The following is a 20205-nucleotide window of genomic DNA, read 5'->3' as shown; positions in this document are numbered from 1 at the left end:
TGTAGATTTAAATGTTGTATGCATGTATTTGCAGTAGTTTAAAATGTAGGCAAAGTTGTTTCTTTTGTATTGTATTGCTTGATTTGGCTTGATTTGATTTGACATGTTTTGATTTGATTGATTTGACTTTACTCTGTATAGTTTGATGTGATTTAAATTGACTGCTTACTGTATTTCCATCCTAGATTTTTGAGTTTTTCAAGAAGCGCATTGATGAGCAGTACCCCCAACAAGACACAGAGTTGGATCCCTACCAGCTCGCTAGAGAAGCCCATGAGGTGAGAAAGATTAGAGCCTCCATGTCGAATTCAAAGTCAACTGGCAAGTCAACTGGGCACTGGCTCATAGTAAATGTCAGCAGCCACTAAGCCAGTGGCCTCCATAAGATTGTGCATTAATCCCCAGCCGTAGCCACTTCAGACATGGCCTTAGATGCACTAAGACAGACAGCAAGCTTGAATGTGCATGTAGCACCAGGGTTTCCCCTGGGTACTGATATGTGTCAGTTGGTCAAAAAATTTGCCAAAGTTCTAGTGTTAAATAAAAAAGTGTTTTTTAAAAGGCCTATTCTGTATAGTCTAATAAATAGTACATTTACTCCAAATTTTCCCTCTAAAATAATTTGATCTTGTGTTCTCTGTTCGTTCCTCTTTGCCATTCTGAACAATTTAAAACTGATTTATTTCAAACTATCCAAGTTGTTTTGCTTTTTCCATCCACCTTTGTCTATTTTAAGTGTGAGGTGGTAAAATTCAACAGAAAAGCCTGAGGTGGTCACTAAAATCAGTGAAGTGGGCCAATCAACACTTGAATGGGCATGGGAAGCCCTGTGTAGCACTGTTTTACAGAGCGCGCAGCATTGTTCATGTACTGTAGAGTGGAAAGAAATTGTCTTGAGTTCATCATTTTATTGCACCTGGAAATGAAACCGAGGATTTCTGAAAGGTTGCAGAAGGCACTGTAAATTGGAAGCGAATCACCGAACAGGCCAAATAAAACTTCTTCTTCCGGTTTTCCGACCAACCCTAACATGCCTAACTTTTCAGCGCGATCCTAAAGCTTTGATCAGCAGTTAGAAACCAAATTTGGAAAAGTAAATAAATCAATAAATAAATCTTGTTTCCTTTTTTACCTTCACAAAACACCTCTGAACAACCTTTTTCACGTTTGCAACATTTGAAAATAACTTTTGTTTTTTTCACTTGTTCCGTTCGCATATCACTGCCATGATGAAAACACGAGCGCAAAGCTCAGTGCATGCTGCGCTCATTCCACACTGCACCCATGCAAAAGAACGCATGATGGAGATGTGGCAACCAATCACATCCCAGTCAAAATAGTGCCGTTACACTATACAGTACATGCAACCCTACAGCTGTACAAAAAAAAAATCAATGTTGCAAGATTTCTGCAAGTTAATTTGCAGAACTTGGTCTGTTTATGTATGTATTTTAATTTAAAGTTGTTTGCTCGTACTTGAAGCGAGCGTGTTTCCACAAAATTTTCAACCGCGGCATGATGTTTATCACCTGCCCATCTGAATGCATAATGGACGCTTACCACGCGATACATGGACATTGTTGATCGGTTTGCCATTGTGATTACCTGACTAGCGTTGTGCGTAGTGGGCTGAATTGTCCATAGTTCTTAAGAATTATCAATCATATAAATTGTTTCAAAGATGAAGGCAGGTTTTTATCACTTTTTGTAGTAATGTTTGGTAGCTTTCATCCCCATATATGTCATTCAATAAGCACAAAAAACAACAAAAAATTTTGACCTACCGAGTACCAGCCCTATTTTTGAGAGGCAAGTAATTGGAGGAGAACTGTTTTTTTGGGGGGGGCGAAATAGGCTGGGGGAATTCAAGGGATCTCTTACGTTTTTTAGTGGTAGGATAGCTCTGTAGATGTGCTAGACACCTGGCCCGTCTTTCTGTTCTCTAGCTTATTCCTTTTTACTCTGAATTGGGATTCTGTTAGCGTTTCATTTTGTAGGTTGTAATTTTAATTGTTCTAAGCTTTATATTTCAACACAGTTTATTTTGCCATCTTCTTATTTATGTTGGACAGTATACGTAGAAGCTAAGAGAAAAATAAAAGTAAAATAAAGTGGGATTCACACCCACATCAGCTGGGGAGGGATTTTAATTCAGGCTACAGGATTGGACATAATGAAAGATTTTGAAGCAAGGGATGGACAGAGAGAAACCTCCGCCTTATGTGTTGGTCATTGTATTACCAGAATCTGAGGAATTCTTTTTCAGACTCTTTTTTTTGGGGGGGGGTGATGTATTACTATTACTATTACTTATAATTTATAAGATGATGCTGTCTGTGAGCCATTCAATTCTTTGTTTACTGTTTAGACTCTCTGATTGGCCAATTACTCCCCCTCTGACTCATGTTATAAGGTAACAACTGCATGGCTTATCTCATTCCTGAAGATGTTCTGAATAAAGAACGAAATATTGAATCAAACATGGCTTTCATTAGTCTTTATGGAGTCTGCATAATATTGAGTTATCTGAATATTATCAGTGGATCCCCTACTGGTGATGTATTACGTAATAATAGTATAGAGTGTGTATAGGGTTTGGACATTTAGGGGCGCTCCCTCTGTCTCCTAGGTTGCCGGGTATAACTCAGACTCTCCTCTTTGCGTCCTTTTACCTGCTCAAAAACTCTCTTGTCACGGCAGTCTTTCATGAAGAACCGTGGTGCCCTGGTGCTGGGACGAAACAGTGCCCTGGAGAAGGTTCAAGACTACGTCACGGAGGTGGGCGTGGACTACCCCTTGGTCATCCTAGGCGGACCAGGCTCCGGCAAGTCGGCCATCATGGCACGCGTGGCCGACATCGCCTCTAGGTTGGCGGCACTTAAGAAGATTCCTGGGTATGCTAGGCCAATGTTTTTCAGTAGTTGGATTGCAAATGTGCCAATCATAAAATACTGCAATTTAAAAAAAAAATGAAAAAGTCATCAAAGTTTTTGTTTCTCACTTTGGATTATGAATATTTAGCAAAATGATTCATTCTTTCCATTGATGCAGTACTGTAGTTTGTGTGAAAATAAACTAAATGGAAGAAAGAGCATGCAGTCAAGCTACTAACATATCCGACTGTCGCTGCTCTCAAGTTAAAAGTGCACCCAGGAATTTCATCTTTTTCCAGCCTGGATATCTTACATGTAGTTCCATATTTGAAAAAGCAAAACTAAACTACATTATTTATTTGTTCCTTTTCTGCCTCACCAATCCTGCCAAATTTCAGCGGTGGTGAGCATGGATGGCATGTCTTCTTCCACTTTGTCGGTGCTGTTCCGGGATCAACAGACTTGGAGAAATGCTTGAAACGACTACTAATGGAAATTGGTGCCATTGATGTAAGGGCTTTTGTACTGAAGCAGGGTGTTTTATAAATTGAATAGCACTAGCACGTGTACCAAGTGGTAATTGTGCATGTATGCTTCAGCCATCTAGTTTTGTTCAAAGTACTGAGTAGTGATTTTTTCATACATGACTCATCACTCCTGAAAACACGCTGAGAAATCTGTATGAATAGTTTACAAGTGTTGTCAAATCCATCACAAGTCCATCACAAGGCCCTTCACAAGTCCATCTCAAGTCCATCACAAGTCCCTTCACAAGTCAATCACAAGTCAATCACAAGTCCCTTCACAAATCCATCACAAGTCCATCACAAGTCCCTCACAAGTCCCTTCACAAGTCCATCACAAGTCCATCACAAGAGCATCATAAGTCCATTAAAAGTCTATCACAAGTCCCTTCACAGGTCCATCACAAGTCCATAACAAGTCCCTTCACAAGTCCACAAGTCCATCACTAGTCCATCACTAATCCATCACAAGTCCCTTCACAAGTCCAGCCACAAAGTAATAGGGTGAACATTGACAAAGGAATGCTGTTGCATCAGTTCATTTGAATAGCCTGTGAATGGGTTGAGGACCAAATGACTTGTGACGGACTTGCAGGGGACTTGTGATGGACTCAACTGTAGCTTGCTGGCTCCGAAAGGGAGTTGTTTCCAGCTAAATATATCCAAGTACCTCAGGTTCAATCATATTTCTGTATTTGAGGCTGTGGGATGCTCTTTTAGGGATGTCACCATAATATTTATTTCAAGCCTTTGACACCTATGGTTACTTTGTTTCAAGCTTTTGACACCTATGGTTACTCTAACAAGGAAAACCAACACTGAAATTGCAAAGATATTAAACCTCATTTTTTTCAAAACTTGTAATATGGTTTCCTGATATTTGCACAGTATGCTTAACTGTGGTTTTACATCTTGCATCAGGAGTCCACCATTCCAAAGAAGGTAGAAGCAACTTGCCAAGCCACGTACAGCGCCCTTGCCAACCCCAACACAAGACCACTCATTGTTGTCATCGATGCACTCAACCAGGTATTGTACCTATTTCTATCAGGAGATCCATCCCCTATGATCTCAAAACAAAAAAGAAACAGCAAAAGACGTCTTTCTTTTGATTAAAGGGCACAGATGCGGTTTTATAATATATGTGCCTTCCAAAATGAGTCGAAGATTCCTTTGGTATGGAACGTCTCAAAAACAAGCGTATTAAATCCAAAAATTGGCCTGGGAAATTATTTTGAACTTTTGAGAGTTGTTGGTTGCACGACAAATCAGCCACAGCAGCAGTATCAATTTTGTTGCCGAAAATCTTGAGGTTGGCACACTCTGACCTCGTGTTTGTAACTTAGCAGGTCACTGGAGATCACTATAGAGTACCCAAGTGTGACGTCACTGTGAATCAGAAAGTGTAGTGCAAACAAATTGAGTACGTGCACGTGTTGGTTCACACGCCGATTCTCGCTCTAATGCCTTTTACACACAATTGTACGCGTGACGTAGTCACTTGGGTGCTCGATACCAGACATGAATGACATTTTTTGCTGTAGAGGCAGCACAAAACCTGTCGGGGTACCACGGGCTGGTCAGGTAGTCCCTCTGTACAAATTTGTGTAGGTGTACGAGACTAGTGGGAATTGCTGAAGTTAGAGGGCATCTGTTCATCACATCATCTGCTGCTATGAGTAAAGATTTCCTGAACAAATTTTTAAGAGATGAAACTGCATTGGTAGTTGTGAGTTGGGGTATAATGTAAATAGTTATGGCTACTGGCGTCAAGTGGTTGAATGATTTGGCAGGTCTTTGTGATGTCGCATCCCTCCAGGTAGAATTTCTTTGTCTTACTGATTCGCAGGGAAGAAAAAAAAACATTACCTGTACATGTTCATCTCATTGGCAGTTCGATGATGATACCTCCGCCAACATCCTGAGCTGGTTGCCCCGTAAGCTAGCCCCGCAGGTACGGGTCATCCTGTCCATGATTGAAGACACGCCACCACACAGAGTGTTGAGGGACCAGGGGCACCGGCCCAAGCAGTACCTGCTCACTCCGCTGGACATTGAGGCCCGAAAGGCAAGTGCTCTGAGTTTTCTTAATAAAAGGAGATTGTCCACCTTTTTCATAATATAAAGAATCCTGCTAATTTTGATTGTACAAGTTTCTGAATGTTCACAGCCATTTTTGGAAAATACCTCTTTCAGTTTTAAGCCTATGGTTCTTGGGCATCATTTCAAAATTCCCATTGGTTGACTATAGGACAGGACCATCTAACTGATAAATAAATAATAATCATGACTTGTGTTGAGTGAATAATGGAGGGGGAGTTGCTGCACTGAAACCACATAGCCTTGGGAGTAATGCAATGTAGAGGCATTTATCGGTTAGAATTGGCCACTTCAGAACACTTCACCTGATAGCCAGCGATAATAAATGTATCAGTCAGACCATTCTGTCCGCTACCTACCTGATAAGAATTTTGAGATGGTGTCTTGGCACAGTGCAGTGCAGTGTGTACGTTGTTTTAGTGAGAGGAATTAGAGAACTTGCCAGCCACGTTAATCAAATTGAAAGTGACGTAAACTCTTAATTTTGGGACTTGATCAAAACATAATCAAACTTGCATCCTAACAAAGAATAAGGTCTGTACTGCACTTTCAGAGTCCAAAATGACTCACCAGTTGGGTCATGGAATTTTATTTGCTCGGTTAGAGCATAGTCAGTGACATTCTAGGAAGGTACAGTAAACGACTGGACGAGGAGCAGATGGGTAGCCTGATTGCAAAGGAGTCTTCCCAGAATCCCCTTTGGCTCTCCATCGCCTGCGAGGAGCTGCGTATCTTTGGTCTCTTCAACAAGATCAACGACAAGATCAACAGCTTGTCGGATGGCCTCCTGGAGTGAGTTCACTAGGGTTTTTTTTTCCAGCCTCAGTCTATGAAAATGGGTTCAATAATTTGCATTAGATAAAATTTGCCTTTGAGTGCATGCAGTTATTATTGCGAGAACTACCAACCAAGAATCAGCCGACTAGTCATGGCGTGCTTCATGTTTCAGGTTGAGATATGATGTGATTTTCATGGTTTTGTCTTTTGGGGGGACAAGTTCGTTTAAACTCTTGAAAATTCTGAGTATTCCATTTGCTTTTTCACATAAAAGTTGATACAGAGTGAAAGAAATGGGTACTTTAAGGGCACCCATACCTATGGTAGACAAATGTATACCATAGACACTACGCTGCCTTGGGGCCCTTCAACCCTCTGGAGGTATTTCATTTTTCTCCAATCTCACCCCTGATGTTTCCATCGCAATAAGGAAATCACTTTTGTTGTTAAGTTTGACATTGTGCGTCAGTCCAGAGCCAAGAAAGCTTGTGATGTTGTTGCCGACTTTGTTCTGAATACATCTCCATGGCTATGAAAATCAAATATTCAAGTCATTTATTTTAATCATCTTCCCCCCTTTTTTAAAGCAAGATGGTCAGACATTTTGATCTAAAACAACTTTTTGTAAGGATGAAGAGAAAGATTTATATTCTACTGTAATTATTTTATATGGCAAGCCCTATGAGTTTTAAGAAACCAGGTGGTTCATTTACATTGACTAGGTTACCTCCATCATGTTTTGGTTTGTTGTTTTGGTTCGTCTTTTTTCAGGGGGTGTGATGTTTTTGTAGCCAGGCTTTTGAACCGACGTTCTGTAGAGTAAATCAGAGCAATAGAGGATCCGGTGGGGTATGCTGAAACAGTTTACTGAAGTTCTGGTATCTGATATTCTTTTCTTCAAGGCTGCTGGAGCAGGTCTTTGATCGGTTTGAGGAAGAGAACGGAGGCAACCTCCTAGTGGCCACCCTTTGCCTCCTAGAGACCTCCTCCATGGGGCTCCTGGAGACAGAACTCCTCCAGATCCTGGGAGATGAGGATGACCTCATGCCTTCAGAGAAAGACAGTGAAGGAGAGAAAGGTGAAGCATTTCCAACTTGGCTTTAGGTTGTCCATTGTGAAGTGACTTGCCAGTAAAAATTGGACCATTGGCGAGCCTGACGTGGGCAGGTAAAGGGGGCCGTGCACGTGTGCATGTACTTACGAAATACTGACTTTGTCCACCCACCCACCCTTACTCATGGCATACGCATTGACTCCACCCCCCCAAACATACGCATTGACTCCGCCCCCCCAAACATACGCATTCCACATTCCCCAGTGACTTGTAGTGGTGGCATTAGTATTGGTAAGATGCACATGTTAAGTAACAGGAACTCAACTAAAGACAAAACATACTGTCAGAAACATGTAGTACTCTCCAGTTCCTTCTGAACCACGGCTACCAAAGAAATAGTTTGCCTAGTAGTATACTGGAAACCTATACTTGCCACCTCCACCAGACTTTAAATCTCGTAATAGCCTCATTGTTGGTTGAAATGTATTGTTTTGTAACAATTGTATTATTATGTAGATTTATATTTGACGAAGTTAATCAATTTGATTTCAAAAAAACAATTTTATGGCTGTAGTCGATGTATTCACTGGTTTGGGCCCCTGTCCCCTGGTATGTGAGGTAAACACAATGTCAACAATCTCTCTGCCTTTTACCTAAACCACTGTGGGGAAAAAACTGTATTTTTATTTTTTGGAGGATTGGGGGTATTATAGAGGTATAAAGTTGGATAGAATTGGAGAGTACAAGCAAGACCACAGGTTCATGGGTAGTTTCCTTGTTTGGTATACAAATCTCACTTGGGAGTAAAGTCTGGGTCATGAAGTCTTCAATGCCGAAGACTTTCAGTGGCGTGAATGGAGAGATGGAGCCCCGGGTATCCTTGATGTGACTGCTGAGATTTCTTGGCTGTCAAATTACCATAGCAACTTGTGATGTTTTTCCTTGACAGATGGTGGTTCCAGAGAGAAGAAGGCCAAAGAGATTGGCCCCCTCCCAGCAGACAAGTGGGCGTCAGTCTACCGTGCCCTCAAGCCCTTCCTCAGACCATTTGGTGACAGCAGAGAGGGGCGGCTAGATTTCTACCATCGAGCCCTCAGCAAGGCTGTCAGAAGAAAGCAAGTCCAACTTAAATAAGATGCTTGATTCCCCAACCCTTTCACTCTTTGCAGCGCCTCCATTTTTTCCTCGTTACTTAAGAGTTTTTAGCTTGAAAATAAAAAGTTTGGCTTCGCTATTTAAAAGGATCTGCAAACTGCCTTCTGTCAAGTCAAAGATAAAAAAATTTTCATTTCATTTGAGCGCTGTGGGCTTACAAGTGGTTTTGATTGTGGAGAAAATTTTGAGACAGAGACAAAGTCAAGATTTGAACATTTCCATATTGCGCAGTTTTTCCCAGTATACAGAGGGTCTGTGTGGCCTGTTCTTAGGCCTAGTAATTGTCATCTTTTTTGCTAAACAGTATCTGACATTGGTTCTACTTTCTAGCCAGGCAGGGATCCGGTTTGGGGGTTGAAACCCCCCCTCGTTTGGGCATGAAAAATTAAACAAAATAGTAAAAAATAAAAATATTAATATAAAGGATGACATCCATCAAGAGTTAGTATTTCTGAGTACATTAGAAGCAATTTCATGTATTATCTATGTGTACTTCGTGACATTTAAAAAAATCTGATCGGCCTGACACCCCCCCCCCCGGAAATTGTCTTCGTCCGCCCTGGCCCAAAGCTTAACATCCCCATTCCACTCGCAGTATCAACACAAAGGTATGATCTTTAACTGCTTTTTAGATACTTTCCTTCGAGCGAGGAAGCCAGCAGCTCATCGCCGCAGCTGTGGTGGCACAGGAAGTTAGCAGACTTCTTCTTTGAGTCAGACAACGTGGAGAGAAAAGTAGAGGTACAAAGGGAGCCATCTCCCAACTCAAATTACTGTAACAAATGGAGTCTTTGGGAACACGTCATGCTTTTAACCTTAATTCATTTGACATTTATTATTTCAGAGGTGCCCTAGTGTTATTTCAGAGGTGCCCTAGTGTTATTTCAGAGGTGCCCTAGTGTTATTTTACAGGTGCCTTAGTGTTATTTTAGAGGTGCCCTAGTGTTATTTCAGAGGTGCCCTAGTGTTATTTCAGAGGTGCCTTAGTGTTATTTTAGAGGTGCCCTAGTGTTATTTTAGAGGTGCCCTTGTGTTATTTCAGAGGTGCCCTAGTGTTATTTCAGAGGTGCCTTAGTGTTATTTCAGAGGTGCCCTAGTGTTATTTCAGAGGTGCCTTAGTGTTATTTCAGAGTGATATTTTGCCATAATGTGATGCTTTTAGCAATTTTCAATTACTTTTGTGCCCTGTCCTCCATTTATATGTATATACTAGTTTTGAGACAAACTTTTTTAAAATCCAACACTTCCTTTGATACTGGTCTAAACATTTGGCTGGATGAAAAAAAAAGTGTTGATTGATTTCCATCTATTTGAAGGAGCTGCCATTCCATCTGATTAAGATAAAGGACACCAGACGGCTCCGAGTGTTCCTTTGCAACTGGGAAGCTTTTGATTTTCTCTACGAAGAAAGCTTCAGCAAGAAACTCATGAAATACTGGCATGAGGTATGTCAGCTGTAAATAGTCTGTAAATAGCTTGCCATCTTGGATTGAAAGTGAGGTAAAAATTTACATTTTGGAAACCTGAGGGTAAAAATAAAACTTCATGCCAGTTTTCATAAGGCATAATTTGCTATGTCTGATTGTTTTGAGTCACATTAAAAAAAAATAACAGTGAGGTTTGGAAATCAAAATAGTCTGGCACCGCTCCATTTAACAGACCACATTGAATATGATAGGTTCAGGGAACAAGATTAAACATGGCTTCCCCGTGTATAAGGTCTATTGACTATCAGCAGATTTTGGGGTTACTTTTGACCCAGTTCCTACCGGTGCACTTGGTTGTTTGAATCCGAAGTAGGGCTAATTGACACGTTGTTAATCATCAGGTTTTTTTGTTGTTCCTTCACTCTAAAATTGCCTTGCTTATTTAAACCATAAACATTGTGAGCTGTGAAGTAATCAAGATTGTGGTTAAGGAGTGTATTGTTGCACAGGGTTGTTATTAAGTAGAAATGAAGATCAGTGAGACCATGTGTTTAACGCCTTGGAAATGAAAATTCTACAGGCACCATCAGAATACAAGACGAGCAATGTTCACACCTAAATATGTACCTGTTGGAGGTGAATTACTAAGCTGGTTCATTGTGTTCCAGGACACTGCAAAGGATCGGATTAGGCATAATTTTACTTTTTGTTGTCGTAATCTCCATGATTTTGTAGATTTTCTTAGCTTTCTCTCTGTCTTGTTTGTCCAGGGTTTTGGGGAAGACTGGCAGAGGCTGATGTTGCATGGTTATGAAGAAGCCCTGCGCAATCTTCAGAATGATCCGACCATCAGCAGGGATGTGTTGTCAAGGAGACACGAGGAGATCACTCGATTAATGTGAGTCAAATCACCAAGAGTAAACTTGATTGGATTAAACAAACCAAATTAATTCAAACAAGAGTTAAACTTCTAGCCAGCGACATATTGCAGTACCTTTTGTGATACTGGCTTCAAACTTGCCAGCTGACTCTCAGGCTCAGTAGTGAATTAGTGAAAATGTTTCCACTTGTCAGCTGGATATCGTGAGTTTAAGTCCTATTCCAGCAGGCCTTTGATAATGTTCCAGTTTTTCTATTTCTCAGAATCTCTGTGAAAGCACTGATGTTTCACTGCTTATGAAATCATAAACCCTGTCCTTGGTTGTTCACTTGATGGAGGATTGAGGACTGTTAAGAGTTAATGAAGAACAAAACCTCCATGGTCAGAATTCACAACTTCTTATGCAATGTTCCTTCAACATCAAAGACATTAATTACAAAATGACAGAAATTTGCCCTGATTTTTGTTTTTTGGAAACTCAGTAGAACCAAAACAATTGTCTGTTTTGGCAGGGTCCATGCTGGGGCACATCAAGACTCCTTCAAATTCCTAAATACTTGCATCGCCATGGAGACAGAGCTGGGTTCACGACCAGAACGGATGGTAGAGCTCTATGATCTAGCAGCAGATATCTATGATGATGTAAATGACTTTATTTATAAGTTGACTGTTAACTCTAATGGGCTGATGCTGTTTACATCACAATCCTGAAATTGTTCGTTAAAATATTGGTAGAGATAAGATGTTGCGTTAACCCTGTGTTGACATGAAGATTTGATTCAGTGGCATTTACAGATAGAACTTTGAAAACTGGAAATTGCCTGGCTGTCTTTGCCTCACAGGATTCTTCAGGCCAGTGTGCTTTGCAGACATTGGAATTTATGAAAAGAACTTCCTTTTTGTAAAAGAATGAAGCACTAGGATGAGAAACTGATTTTTGTGTCAACGAACTGCTGTTAGTTCGTCGACTAGCGAAACATTTTATTCAAATCTGTTGCATTTTTTTATAATCTCTGGGGCAGAAATTGAAGTTGTACCAGTGGATAGAGAGATGGCAGATCATTGAGCTGCGTCACTTGATCGACTATGCCAAGAAATCAATCGCCATCCGCGAGACAATGCCAGGAAACCTCAATAAAGTAAGACCACGCGTGAACAATTGTGTAGAAGCCAGTTCTAAGGTAACATCTTTCCTTGCACATCACAAGGTTCCTTTTGATAATTTGAGGCATGGGTACATTTTGACTAGTTTTGAGCACCCTGTTGGCCAAGAGAATCCGAGAATCTGCATAAAACAGTCCTGAAGCACCTTCCATGCAGAGAAGGGGTCATATAATTAACTCTTTGCTTTGGCCAGGTGTAGGGGCTCCTCACTCAGCTATTGCCAGTCTCTCACTGCAGCGTTGGTCTTTGCAGGAAGGCAGAAATCTCTGACTGCAGTCAAACGTTTTCTCAGAAAATCTTTTGTTCACTTTTTAGACATGACCTAGACTGTTCAACATGTAGGGCATAGAGGTGTTGGCAAATCCAATGCTTCTGTGTCATGGGGGAGGTAAAATGGTCAAGAACTATTCCCCACCAATAAAAAGACTTCCATTTTTTTCCCCCGGGGGTTGTATATTACGAGTGCAGGGCAATTTCAAAGTTAACGAAACTCGTAAGCCTTCAATCTCTGAGGGAGTAGGCCGCCGATGTTCATTGCCAATCAGTATCAAGCATTCTGACCTTTGACATTTAACCTCGCATTGTCCTGGCACTCAGTTCAAGCTGGGCAGGACTCTCACCCAGCTAGCCTTCAACCTGGAGGCGTGGATGGAAACGGGGGCAGACAACAATCTCTCAGGAGAGGAGGCACTGGAGGAAGGGACGATTCACATCGAGCGTGCCATCCAAATCTTCAAAGATGTAAGATTTCACGTTTCTTTCGCAATGGAATAAACTTAGCACCAATTTGTGACCTCTGTGAAACCAAGCCGGCGGTCAACAGGGCCACTCCAAAAGAATCCTGGACAATGTAAATCTGTAGGAACCCTCAACATTTTCCACCAGTATAGTGTTCGGTTTTGTCAGGATGCCAGACTTAGTGAACAAAGACCTCGGGGTACTCTTTATAAAACAAATTATAACTCAACGATGGTTCAGGTGACTTGTGACTCATTTTGAAGGAGTTGGCCACATATGTCTTCTAACATTTATTTACGTATTTCTAGGCAGACAAATACAATCAGCATAACCATACAATTAAAAGACTGCAGACAGATAAATAGATTCTCATAGGGGACATACCTGAGCATTGCCTTTAGATGAAATGAATTACTGTGTAAAAGCCTGTGTCTCTCACTGGTTTCAATCACAGGAGAATATGACAGAAGGCAATGTCAATAGGTACCATTGAGAGGATCAGAGAGATAATTGGATTAGCATTGGTTATCCCAGATGGGGGTTATGTATGTAAGACGGTACCTGAGATGGCAGGGTCGTGGTTATGTTTTACATGTACATGCAGTTAAGGTACATGTGCATAGGCTATTGTAGGGCCAAAAATTAATGCCAGATTTTTTCCCATCAGCTCCTGTGAAACATAGCATTTATTCTCTATCAAGCTGGGCTTGATTTCTCTGTGCAAAGCTCAATTCCTTCCATACTTTGAGATGCTCTCTAGTGAACCTTATATTGTGATCTTTTGTAATATCTGAAAGCTGGGCAATGATGGATACTTAGCAGATGCCACCATGACCAAAGGAATCCTTCTGCCAAGGGGAAGTGAGAAACAGTTGGAAGTAAGTGGATGGAGAGGATGGGGTCGTAACAGTAGGCGTCCATTGTGAATTTGTTTTCACATTGCGTGGATTCCGAACAAGAACAAGAAACCTTGTCTACAAATAACACCGGGCATTAATTTTTCTCCCACCGCTTTGCTTTTATCCTTTGGCCTAATAGAGTGTAACTTTCGATTGAATGTGTACAAATCTGAGGCATCTTTGGATGTTGCTGGGCCTCGGAGAACCAACGCAAGTGTGCTACATGGCATACTTAATGCATGTGCATTTTTACTGTATAACGCAAGTTAAAATTTGCATCGAAACATGTGAGAGCCCTTTCGAAGCGGTGCTTGTGTTACGCAGCTTGGATTTTTCCCAGCAAGAGCTTTCAGTGAGTTGAAAATACAGCCTTTATGCTGTGAGTAGACCAGTTGCACCCTGCTCAGTGAATGGGTCAGTTTACATTTGTTCTTGCAATCATCCAGGTGTGTAGGGAAGCCTTAGACATGTGCCTTCAGATATACGGCGAGAACAGCGTGCTCAGCTCTCGTATGTTCCTCAACATCGGCATCTTCTACGAGGACAACAGACAATACCGGACGGCGTGCGAATGGTTCATACGCTGGCACAAATGCACCGAGGAGGTAATGTTGTATAATACCTGTCTTGTTTACAGGAGGGATGTGTAAGCGTAACCTCCCTGTATTTTTGGCCATGTTGTGCCCACCTTATGCACATATGTACCAAGGAGGTAATGTTAACCTGTGCGTTTCTCGTTAACAGGAGGTGCATGTAGACTTCTTTCCAATGTAGTTTGTTTTTTTTCCCCTCTTCATGCATATAATCTTGTACCCTGAGATTTAATTTTTGTGAAAAAGTCAAGTCGATTTGAGTCAAGTACGTAGTTCATGTCAATTCGAGTCACAAATATTTGGGCACAATATAATAACCACAGAAGTCATTTTTTTCAACATTTTGCAATCTACCTTTTGGTTTCCACATGGGGTCACACCACATCTTACTCTTGATAACATGACATGACCATAATAAACGGTACTGTAATTCATTTCAAAAAATCTTGTTTTCACACGAAACAGTTTGCTTTTAATATAGGGACTCAAGTCTTAATAAAATTCACTCGAATCAAGCCTTTTGAAGAGGGATTCAGGTCAAGTCAAGCCATTTGCTGGTGGGGATTCGAGTCAAGTCATTTACCTATTGGGACTTAGACGGAGTCACCCAAAATTATTACTTGGGGCAGACATGAGTCGTGTCACGATCTCTAGGGATTACTACTTATTTACATTACTACTCTGGAATTTGCATGAATAGCAGTTGGAGTGTCTCTCGGTTAGGTGTACAAGGTTTCTCCTCTTCCGTCCTTGGACTGTCTGCTTTCAGGTGTTCGGCTACCACCATCCCAAGACAGAACGGGCCAGGAAGACGCTGGAGCGGCCGCGGTACTTGCGCATCAGACAGCAAATTGAGGAAGAGCAACGGCAAGCCCAAGCCGAAAACCAGGACAATGAAGTGGAGGATGTGATGAACAGAATGGAAAATGCCGAGCTAACTTGATCCGGTTTAGATCTGGACTCCATCAGTTGGACCGTGACTCATCACCCAGCTTGACCCCTGTTGATTTTGGCTGATTTCTCCAGTACACGTTGCACGGGACTTTGCAAGTTCAAAAGCTAATTGATTTTAATCAAATCTACATTGACCCAGTTTGAATTGGACCAATCCAGTTCAAAACTTGATTCATGGAGTTTCAGCTGACTCGACCCAGTTTTATCCAGATTTCTCCAGACTTCACCTTGATAAAAAAATGCTCCAGTATGAAGTTGAGTGACTCCTTCAGCTTGGCTGATCCTCTTGTAAGTGTATTTAGTTTGAGCTGGGTGGATCTGCTTTGAACTTGACTGATTAGGTTTGAACCGGAATGTTCCTGTTTAAACAGTGACGGAGGAAGCACTGTATTATTTTTACAAGTCATTCTTGTGCAAACCAACAGGTTTTGATTATGATGTGGTTTTCACTGAGCTTGCCAGACTTAAGCATTTGTAAATGGGTTTCCATAAGGTCGGGGCACAATTTGTGACGGTGTCCATTGTTACATGGGTTCCGTAAAAGTAAACAGCTATTTCCCTGCATGTAGATTTCAAATTATACATCTTGCAAGGCTGAATACAGAGGTGTATGTTATTTTTACAGGTTGGACAGTAACTGCAAATGTTACTGGCGTTGTATAATCTTATCTTCCGTAAAAGTAAACAGATATTTCCCTGCATGTAGATTTCAAATTATACATCTTGCAAGGCTGAATACAGAGGTGTATGTTATTTTTACAGAGTAAATGACCTACTCCACAGGTCATGACAGGCGGTAAAAGTTTTGTATGTAACAAGGACATTGTCACAAATTATGTCCCAACCTCATGGAATGACCCAAATAGAATTAAGTCATTGAAAATTGCACCCCAAGTCAGTTTGGAAATGGAACAACGCATGCCGCTGTGTTGTCGAGTGAGCTCGAGCTCGCCTTTTTGAAACACCGAAGTGGGCAAGTGGGTCATTAACCCAGTTCCAGCAAACTCGCAGATATCCTTTTCGTCCAAAATGTACTCAGAAGTGATAGGTACTACCCCAAAGCCCTACTATTAAAAGCCATGTTGAAGTTCAGTGCTTCAATTTTGTATCCAACGTCTGAGCATTTGTTGTGTGTGCGTGTGCAGTTACATGAATTTGATACCGGTAAATGATGATGGACGGCCATTACAACGGCAAACCTGTCTGATATTTATCCATTGCCTTTTTATGCATTGAAAAATCACGTGTCTAATTTTTCATGTCACTCTTTGCAAGACGATTGTAGTGTAGAAGTGGCTTACGTTTATATTGTCAATATGCAATATATATTTGTCCTTTTTCTTTCTGAAAGTATGAATTCCTCGTCAGAGTCCACATAAAGCGATGACAATACGGTGTGTTGAATGTACGTAACTCGGGTAAATTGTATGGATTACTGCAATAATCAGTTTGTAAAGTCTCATGAATAGCTCTTTTATGTGTATAATAATTATGCTTTCCCGTGTATTTTATATTTATACGTAGAGTTCCACGAAGTGATATATTATACCAGATTTATGGTTGAGTATGAATTATGTCACAGCTGCGTGATTTTGTTTATTTTTTATTCTGTGCTTGCCTGTCAATATTTGACAGCCAAGGTTGGACAGTAACTGCGAATGTTACTGGCGCTGTAGAATCTTATCTTTACCTATTCAGTGCAGTTTGACTACATTGCTTAGATAAGTCCAAGATTTCGCGCGTCGCCGCTTCCTGTCCCATATACGTAACGGAAGCTTTTTTCCTGAGCTCGAGGACGTCCGTGAATGACTTTTGGTTTTTTTTTTCTGTTAATTCCGCTCTTTGACAACTGGATGGCCTACCCTGGCAGGTTTCTGGAGATTGTTGGCTACAGGTGGATTCCGATCTGTGAATCGCTGCATAAATGCATCGATCTTCCAATACGAGTGTACACCGTGACACAAACTCTCTATTCGGTAGTTACCTGAACACCAGCCATGATCATTGTCGGACGAATAATTGTTGGGCAGTTAACAGTTAGGATATTACAAAATACACTCTGAAATACCTGTGCTTAGCAAGTAAAGTCTTTCTTGCTATCAATTTTTAAACGTTTACTAGCTGAACATACGGGTCCAGTTCCTAAACGTCAATTTTCTGTGGCTAAAACAATCTGTCCTCAAGTTAAATATGTTTGGCATGTAAACTTCATTTCAAACTCAAAGCATAGCAAGAAAACAATCAGAATTGCGTTTACTCGCGAAGCACGTTTCCATAGGCCAGGCAGTCACCCGCCCAGAAACAATTAGGCTACCATTGTCCCGAAGCATAAAATTGAAGACTTGGTCCCTTTGTCAATCTTACCTCGCTTGGAAACTTACTCGTAAATCTGTCAACGATGGTCACATTTGGACGTTTGATGTCTTATTTGAAAGTGGAAAATAGTATCTTTCAAACCATACTGACATTATCCACGTGAATAAACGTTCTACGTCTGACATTCAGTGCCGGGGGGGGGGTCAAGGGGACGGAAAGGGTTACCCCCTGTGTAAACTCTTGCCCCCTGAATATTAAAGTGGAACGGGGACAAAGCATTTTGTTATATTTTGCTTGCAATTTGGGGATACACATCGTATATGCGCCAGTGTATTAGGCAGGTACACTGAGCAGCGATTTGACATTGGTTGCGGCTTAGCTGCAATGTGAAAGCGGCCGTGGTTGTCTACTTTTGTAGATAGAGATGTCCAAAACGCTGATAGCTTTACTTTGTAGTTGTGGTGGGATGGTGTCGGGTGACCTCGACCCTAGCCGATTCCTCCCCGTCAGGGTATTTATTGCAATTCCTTTTTTTTTAGTGGGACAGTTTTATAAAAACGAAGTTGGAAAAGTAAAAAAAATTAAAAAAAACGAACTTGGAGAAATACACTTCACCCTTTTTTTTTTAAATGTACACTTGATGACACTCTTGGCCTTTCATAGACATCCAATTGGTGTGATTTTTCGGTACAGGAAACGTCTCAGTTTGTGAGTCTCAATATTATGCTGCATAACGGTAGAGGGCACTCACACTGAGTTCGATCATGTCCTTCCTCTGTGGTACGGTTAATGTTCTGTGGTACTCGTATGTCTGAATGAATTTCATTTTGACTACACAATTTAAGAGGAATAACGCCTTCAAGTTGTACATCGGGGTTGTAAGTGCGGGCTTATAGCTTTGGCAAATTAGACATGAGGGTGGATGCAGAGCTATATACTTTTCTCCTTTATGGAGGGGCGATTGGGGGATTGGGAAGAATTGATATTGAATCATGTAAACAGCTCTATGCGCTACTTGTGTCTGTGTTCATTTGCCCAACCTTTTGAATTATTATAGTTTTACATGTAATTGTTTCAGTGAATTAAGTTGTCATTTATACAGGGTCCCATTCGTGAAAAGCAAGTGGGGAAACGCGATCGAAGTGCGTAGACTCGACAACTAGTCTTCCAAGAAACAGTGTGGCAGTTTGAAATGCCATTGTTTTTCATCTCTTTGGCGTATGCACTTTGGCATGATAATCACACAGAAAGCCCCATTCAGCTCCAAGTCATGTAAGTTGTAGCTAGATTGGCATTCGCGTAAAACCAAGTATATTCATAGGGACGATTTATTCAAGTGTTACAGCTGATTCAGTTTTATGGCAAGTCATTTCCATCGATCCGCTGGGTTAAATCTTGGGTGGAATTAAAACAGTAAATTAGAAAAAACTTAATTTTCATGTATTACTACAGCGGAACGAATCGTAGTACCTTGTAGTCCCAATTACCGTGAGTGACAGCAGCCAGTGATCATCATGCTGCATCAGATGTTACTTCTCCTGTTTTTTACCGGCCAGGTCGAGGGATTTTGAAACAATGGCTGCCAAGATCTCGCACTTGTTAACGATTAGTGCTTACGTTCTTTGTTGCTTCATTTTTTCCTTAATGCTCGGTCAGTGTGGGTTTCTTCAACCAAAATTGAACAGGTATTGTATTCCAATATTTTGGCATATTAGCGCCAATATGGCCCAATCGAAGCGATTTGTTTTCTACTCGTGGTTCACTGTTGGGAAGATTAATCCACTTTCCGAGAAGTGACGAGTCAATCAATTGTGTGACTTGAGTCGTTTTGCGTCATGACTTGAGTCGAGTCATTAGGTAAATAAAGAAAGCCGAGTCTTGTCGAAGTCTGTCAGGTATTTGGTTTAGTGAATTCGAGTCCCAAATATTCATGCAGAGTGCAGTAACTAAACACAAGAGACAAAGCTACTTTTTGGCGTTTTTAAAACCACATCTTGGCTTTTGCGTATGATCACCGCAACTTTCTCTTCATGAAAATGGGAAGATGGAGTAGCAGTCAGTGGCGTCAATTTGTGCCGTGGGTGGATGGGGGATTGTGTGTATGTGCAGGGGATGGGGTTGAACTTGCCTGGCCGTGGAAATTTGAATAGCAATGGAGGTGGGGCTGCCGACACCATACGGCACATCTGCATCATGAACATCGCCTTGTGGTTTCATGTGGTGTCCTGCAACCCACTTTCGAATTTCCACAGCCGGGCAATTTTTGACCTCGTTCATCCCTATTCTTTCCCCTCCCCAAGTCCCCGGAACAGATTTACGCCGCTGCAGAGAAATATATCCCAAATTGTAGGTCTTTAGCCGCCATTGCATCCAACCATCTACCCATGGCCCCGCCCAAGAAAAGTTGTTAAGCACTTCTTTGTCTTTCCATGTTATCGCAAGTAGGGTTTCTACCAAAAGAACATGACACGCAATGACGCCCAAACCACCTTCGGCCTTGTCACACTTCCCATGGACACGGGCGATATTATTCACATATGGGTTCACATAATTTTTGCTGGTTGAAGAGGGGACGACATATGCAGCAAGGTATGAGACGGAGAGAACCCCCCCTGCTTTGTGTTGGTCATTGTCTCGCAGGAATCTGGGGAATTCCTTTCAGACATCTTGGGGGATGTGTTAAGTAACAGTGTTGGAGGGGTACCCCTCGGTCTCATTTCTTGCTGGGTATAGGGGACGAGGGAGTGAAAA

The 20205-nt window shown here is 41.4% G+C and overlaps 1 protein-coding gene across 4 annotated transcripts in view; it reads left to right on the top strand.

Annotated features, from left to right (window-relative positions):
• Positions 1-16709, top strand: part of LOC110984331 (telomerase protein component 1-like) — a 31511-nt gene extending 14802 nt beyond the window's left edge. For 3 of the 4 annotated variants that reach the window (XM_087142288.1, XM_022244387.2, XM_087142287.1), the window contains exons 8-24: positions 186-278; positions 2701-2894; positions 3272-3383; positions 4319-4426; positions 5292-5465; positions 6102-6289; positions 7177-7352; positions 8278-8443; positions 9116-9224; positions 9800-9928; positions 10681-10808; positions 11303-11432; positions 11813-11929; positions 12552-12695; positions 13490-13570; positions 14038-14196; positions 14954-16709. In XM_087142288.1, the coding sequence (XP_086998414.1) occupies positions 186-278; positions 2701-2894; positions 3272-3383; positions 4319-4426; positions 5292-5465; positions 6102-6289; positions 7177-7352; positions 8278-8443; positions 9116-9224; positions 9800-9928; positions 10681-10808; positions 11303-11432; positions 11813-11929; positions 12552-12695; positions 13490-13570; positions 14038-14196; positions 14954-15127 (2382 nt within the window). In that variant the 3' untranslated portion in view covers positions 15128-16709. The remainder of the gene's footprint in view (positions 1-185; positions 279-2700; positions 2895-3271; positions 3384-4318; positions 4427-5291; positions 5466-6101; positions 6290-7176; positions 7353-8277; positions 8444-9115; positions 9225-9799; positions 9929-10680; positions 10809-11302; positions 11433-11812; positions 11930-12551; positions 12696-13489; positions 13571-14037; positions 14197-14953) is intronic. The other variant, XM_087142289.1, reaches the window with a different exon arrangement.
• Positions 16710-20205: the final 3496 nt, after the last annotated feature.

The sequence above is a fragment of the Acanthaster planci genome, linkage group LG10, assembly GCF_054643075.1.
Source record: "Acanthaster planci isolate LZ-2023a linkage group LG10, COTS_SCS, whole genome shotgun sequence".
In the NCBI taxonomy this organism is placed as follows: Eukaryota; Metazoa; Echinodermata; class Asteroidea; order Valvatida; family Acanthasteridae; genus Acanthaster; species Acanthaster planci.
The sequence above is the reverse complement of the archived record's forward strand: the minus strand, read 5'-3'. Positions and strand labels throughout refer to the sequence as shown.